This window comes from Oncorhynchus tshawytscha, linkage group LG13, assembly GCF_018296145.1.
Source record: "Oncorhynchus tshawytscha isolate Ot180627B linkage group LG13, Otsh_v2.0, whole genome shotgun sequence".
In the NCBI taxonomy this organism is placed as follows: domain Eukaryota; kingdom Metazoa; phylum Chordata; class Actinopteri; order Salmoniformes; family Salmonidae; genus Oncorhynchus; species Oncorhynchus tshawytscha.
This window is the reverse complement of record NC_056441.1, coordinates 157,070-163,259: the sequence shown is the minus strand read 5'-3', so window position 1 is coordinate 163,259 and position 6,190 is coordinate 157,070. Positions and strand designations below refer to the sequence as shown.

General features: G+C 42.3%; 1 protein-coding gene across 1 annotated transcript; it reads left to right on the top strand.

Moving 5' to 3' along the window:
- Positions 1–2,726: 2,726 nt before the first annotated feature.
- Positions 2,727–4,789, top strand: LOC112246109 (melanocortin receptor 5-like). Its single transcript, XM_024414380.1, has one exon. The coding sequence runs from the start codon at positions 2,795–2,797 to the stop codon at positions 3,818–3,820; it is 1,026 nt and encodes a 341-aa protein (XP_024270148.1). The 5' UTR covers positions 2,727–2,794; the 3' UTR covers positions 3,821–4,789.
- Positions 4,790–6,190: the final 1,401 nt, after the last annotated feature.

The following is a 6,190-nucleotide window of genomic DNA, read 5'->3' as shown; positions in this document are numbered from 1 at the left end:
AAAATAGATATTGTAGCCCAAGAATTGGCTGATGGACCTCTTCAGCTAGCCGGGAGATGGGCCTAGCTTGAGGCTAGCTCCAGGCTAACTGGTGCTTTCTTTGGGACAGAAACATTAGCCAGGAGTAGCCACTCGGATAGCAGCTAGCTAGCTGCGGTGATCCGGTGTAAAGGTTCAGAACTTGCGGTAGGAATCCGGAGGTGGGGTAGAGGAAAAGCAGTTCGATAAGCTCTGGGTTGATATCGCGCTGTGCAGGCTGGCAGGAATTGACCGGGCTGAGGCTGGCTGATGTCCGAGTTAACGGTGATTACCCCTAGCAGTGGCTAACTGACTACTGGCTAGCTGCTTATGGGGGTTCCGGTTCTAAAGTGTAAAAAATAGCAGATCCGTACCACATTGGTAAGGCTGGTTGCAGGAGAGTATGTTCAGTCCGTAGATGGAAATTGAAATAAAAAATATATAAAACATATATTTGAAATAGATACGAAGAAAAAGATATATACATGGGACGGGGCAGGACAAGACAAACAGACGTCCCACTGTGGGACACTGCTGCTACTCGCTGTTTATTATCTATGCATAGTCACTTTACAAATGACCTCGACTAACGTGTACCCCCGCACTTTGACTCAGTACCGGTGTCCCCTGAAATATAGCATTGTTACTATTATGTACAGTATATTTTTTTAACTTTAGTTTATTATGTAAATATTTTCTTAACTCTATTTCTTGAACAGCATTGTTGGTTAAAGGCTTGTACGTAAGCATTTCAAGTAAGGTCTAGACCTCTTGTATTTGGCTGACGTGACAAATAAAACATTTAACATATTAAAATAAACACCTGTATTTGATGAGTTTCCCTCAAGCTCTGTCAGGTTGGATAGAGAGCATCACTGCACAGATATTTTCACGTCTCTCCAGAGATGTTCGATTGGGTTCAAGTCCTGGCTCTGGCTGGGCCTCTCAAGGGCTTTCAGACAGTTGTCACAAAGTCACTCCTGCTTTGTCTTGGCTGTGTGCTTAGGGTCGTTGAGCTATTGGAAGGTGAACCTTCACCCAAGTCTGAGGTCCTGAGCGCTCTGGAGCAGGTTTTCATCAAGGATGTCCCTGCACTTTGATCCATTCATCTTTCCCTCGATCCTGACTAGTCTCCCAGTCCCTGCCGCTGAAAAACTTTTCCACAGCATGATGCTGCTACCACCATGCGTTACCGTAGGGATGGTGCCAGGTTTCCTCCAGACGTGACGCTTGGCATTCAGGCCAAAGAGTTCAATCTTGGTTTCATCAGACCAGAGAATCTTGTTTCTCATGGTCTGAGAGTCCTTTCGGTGCCTTTTGGAAAACTCCACGTGCCTTTTCAGAATCTGTCAAAAGTCCCATCAATAGCCTGACAAAGTTGCCTGAACAACCTCTCCCTCAACCTTAGCAAAACAAAGGAGCTGATTGTGGACTTCAGAAGGAACAAGGCTGGACACTCCCATATCCTCGTTAACGAGGCTGTCACGGAGACGGTCAATAACTTCACATTCCTCGGCGTACACATCTCAGAGATGCTGAAACGGTCAAACCGCACAGACACCGTGGTGAAGAAGGCACAACAGCAACTCTCAGCAACCTCAGGAGGCTGAAGAAATTTGGCCTGTCCCTGAGGGCCCTCAGTGTTCTACCGGAGCACCATCTCTAGAGCATACTGTCAGGCTGCATCACAGCCTGGTACAACAACTCCACCGCCGTGGACCACATGGCGCTACAGAGGGTGGTACACCCTACCAAACACACCACTGGGTGCTCACTGCCTGCCCTCCAGGACACCCTTGCCTTCTGGATGATAGCGGGGTGAACAGGCCGTGGCTCGGGTGGTTTATGTCCTTGATCTTTTTGGCCTTCCTGTGACATCGGGTGCTGCATTTGTCCTGGAGGGCAGGCAGTGTGCCTCCGGTGATGCGTTGGGAAGACCACACCACCCTCTGGAGAGCATTGCGGTTGCGGGCGATGCAGTCGCCATATCACATGGACAATCACAACTGCAACCCTGTACATGTGACTACTGTGAAGGTTTGAACACCACAAATACATACATGGATTTTCATTTACACCAACTAGTGTACAGAGAAGCACAGAAAAGAGCTACGTGAGGACACAGTTACATTCATTAGTGGAGACGTGCCTGCATATTGTATGTGTGTCACTGAAAGCCAGACTAAGAAGGGTTATAATCTCTTCTATGTGCACTATTTCTATGCTTCCCGTTTTTAAGTTTAGTTTTTGCTTCTTTTACTTTCAGTTTTGTACACCAGCTTCAAACAGCAGAAAATACAATATTTGTGGTCATGGAAAACATATTTCACAGTGGTTTAGATGGTACAATGATTCTCTACACTAAACTTGTTTGTTTCTTCACATCAACAGAAATTAGGTGAACTATTAGAATTTTAGCAAACAGGAAATGGCGGAGCGATTTCTACGTAGTGCATCTTTAACTTTTTACTACTTTAATACACATATAAGTTCATTTGTCCCAATTCTTTTGGCCCCTAAAATGGGGGAACTATGTTCAAAAAGTCCTGTAATTTCTAAATGGTTCATCCAATATGGGGTTCAAAGCCAAAACAATAACTCATGTGTCACTGTCCAAAAACTTTTCGAGCTCACTGTATAGTATCTATTAAAGTTAATTCCTGTCCCTCATACTAAATCCTCTTCCTCTTAATTCCCCATAGGAACAGGATGCTCCTGACAACGTGCCAGTGAGTTGAAAAGAGAGAGAGCTGAAGGTAAACTCAAAGCTATAAAGATGAACCCTATGGAGGAAATGACGACCATGTCTCTGCCGATGTGGGCTCGGTTCGCCAACTCCAGCAAGCTGTACTACAACCCCAACACCACTGTGGCCCCTAATTTCCTCACCAAACCCAAGGCCTGTGAGCAGCTCAACATCGCCACAGAGGTCTTCCTCATCCTGGGTATTATCAGTTTGTTGGAGAACATCCTGGTCATCTGCGCCATCATCAAGAACAAGAACCTCCACTCCCCCATGTACTTCTTTGTGTGTTCCCTGGCTGTGGCCGACATGCTGGTCAGCGTCTCCAACGCCTGGGAGACCATCATCATCTACCTGCTGACCAACCGGCAGCTCATTGTGGACGACCATTTTATTCGTCAGATGGACAACGTCTTTGACTCCATGATCTGTATATCAGTGGTGGCGTCTATGTGTTCTCTCCTGGCCATCGCTGTGGACCGGTATGTGACCATCTTCTACGCTCTGCGTTACCACAGCATCATGACCCATAGACGGGCCGCTCTCATCATCGGAGCCATCTGGACCTTCTGCACGGGCTGTGGCATTGTCTTTATCATGTACTCCGACACCACACCTGTTATCATTTGCTTGGTGTCCATGTTCTTCACCATGCTGGTGCTTATGGCCTCGCTGTACAGCCACATGTTCATGCTGGCTCGCTCCCATGTCAAGCGCATCGCGGCTCTGCCAGGGTACAACTCCATCCACCAGAGGGCCAGCATGAAGGGAGCCATCACTCTCACAATCCTCCTGGGCATCTTCATCGTCTGCTGGGCACCCTTCTTCCTCCACCTTATTCTGATGATCTCCTGCCCCAGGAACCTGTACTGTGTGTGCTTCATGTCTCACTTCAACATGTACCTCATCCTCATCATGTGTAACTCTGTGATCGACCCTCTGATCTACGCCTTCAGGAGCCAGGAGATGAGGAAAACCTTTAAGGAGATTATCGGTTGCTACAGCCTGAGGAACGTGTTTGAGTGTCTCCCTGTGTGCTATAAACCTGGAGTGCCATAGAACTCTTACCCTTATAGACTCTTTGGCCATGGGTCCTACGTGTGGTTTAGTCAGCAGGATTTGGGCATGAACAAGAGTGCATTGGAGTAGAATACTGTCTTATTAAAATGCGTCTTAGACTGCCTTGTTCCAATGCAGTCTGATTAAGCTCAACTTGTAGAACCCTTTGTTCCTTAACACTAGAACTGCTAAAGCAGTCATTTTGACCCTACAGTGTATATCCATCCACCGAATCAAAGCAGTCTCATCAGCCTACTCTGGCCTACTTGGAGTAGGCTACACAGTGAGAGCGTGAGTAATTGTACATGCTGAACGGCTTTCAATACACATCAGGCAGCAGGTGAGCGAGTGTCAAAGAATGTGGGGATGAGGCAAGGGGAGTAATGTCACCATGGACAACTTCTTCACTGTCATTGGAGAACAAGTTCCTTGTGGCCGGCACAATGAACAAAGTTAGACGTGCGCCCCCTCCCTCTGTGCAAAATAAAGCACCTGAACAACCGTTATACTCCACAAAGGTGCTGAAGAATGACAAGATGACAGGAACACAATAAAAAGAAGACTATTACGCACTATAACCAAACAAAGGTATGTCAAAGTGTGTCAAGCAAGTGAAAGTTGTGTCAACTGTTAGGACAAGGGATAACAGCTAAATGAAATCCAACTGATGCCATTGAGTGAAGATACACACAAGCACGAGCTGACAATAATTTACTATTTTAATCTGCAGTCATATCTACACTTATATTCAATAGAATGCCTTTATTGCTTTTGTGCTGAGTTTCACTATTTATCAAGGCCACGTGGCACATATAATGATGTTGAGGCTGCTGATGTTTTTATCTTTTAACCACTTGACCATGCATCTTGGTATTTTGGGGTAGTTATAAAAATAAGCTGTTACCATGTTCCAACACATATGCTTTCTGTTTCATAGTTGTAACAAAGGCACTCCACTAATAAAATTGATTGAACACAATTTATTTAAACATTTTTGTCATATGTCCTCCAGTAAATAAAATTATGAAAATGCTCTTCTGTTTTTTGAAATAAAATAAAAATAGGGTAATACCTTAAGTGTCCATTCATTAACATGTAACTAAAAAGTAACAAGTGTGTTTATAACAGAGTAGTGTCCATTCACTCATATGTAACTAAATAGTGTGTTTATAACAGAGTAGTGTACGTTCATTAATATGTAACTAAACAGTAAGTGTGTTTATAACAGAGTAGTGTACATTCATTAATATATAACTAAACAGTAATATGTGTGTTTATAACAGAGTAGTCTACATTCATTAATATATAACTAAATAGTGTGTTTATAACAGAGTAGTGTACATTCATTAATATGTAACTAAACAGTAAGTGTGTTTATAGCAGAGTAGTCTACATTCATTGATATATAACTAAATAGTGTGTTTATAACAGAGTAGTGTACATTCATTAATAAGTAACTAAATAGTGTGTTCATAACAAAGTGGTGTCCATTCACTAATATGTAACTAAATAGTGTGTTTATAACAGAGTAGTGTCCATTCACTAATATGTAACTAAATAGTAATATGTGTGTTTATAACAGAGTAGTGTACATTCATTAATATGTAACTAAATAGTGTGTTTATAACAGAGTAGTGTCCATTCACTAATATGTAACTAAATAGTAATATGTGTGTTTATAACAGAGTAGTGTCCATTCACTAATATGTAACTAAATAGTAATACGTGTGTTTATAACAGAGTAGTGTCCATTCACTAATATGTAACTAAATAGTAATACGTGTGTTTATAACAGAGTAGTGTCCATTAATAACTCCAACATAAGCGTATGTAAACTTCTGACTTCAACTGTATACAGAAATATAATTTTTAAAAACAGTACACTACACTTCCTATGCATCTTGTAAATACTCTAAAACCGGTTCATCTCTTTGTCTAATTGCCTTATTCTGTATTGATTTGATAAACACAGGATAGGTGTAGTATTTCATCAAATTAGAGACTTCATTTCAACCAGTAGAGAATGTGAAACGCTTAATTGAAAGATGCTCATTATCCAGGTGTTATAAATACATAATACATGTATTATACATATTATAATTGTAATATTATATTATAAATACAAGTTCAATCTTTACTTCAATGCACGTCTGTTGTGCATTATAAAAATATAGGAAGAAAGAGGTGGGGAGAGAGTTGTAAAAGACAAAGGGGAAGTGGTAAGAACAGAGGAGCACGGAGGGCAGCATTTGATTAATGAATCACAGTGCTATCCTAATATTCTCTCAGTTCATCACAGTTACATAATAGTTTCTCCAGTTGTGTTTCCTAACCAGCCTTGGGCTCCCAGTCAGCCCGAAGGTTATGTTA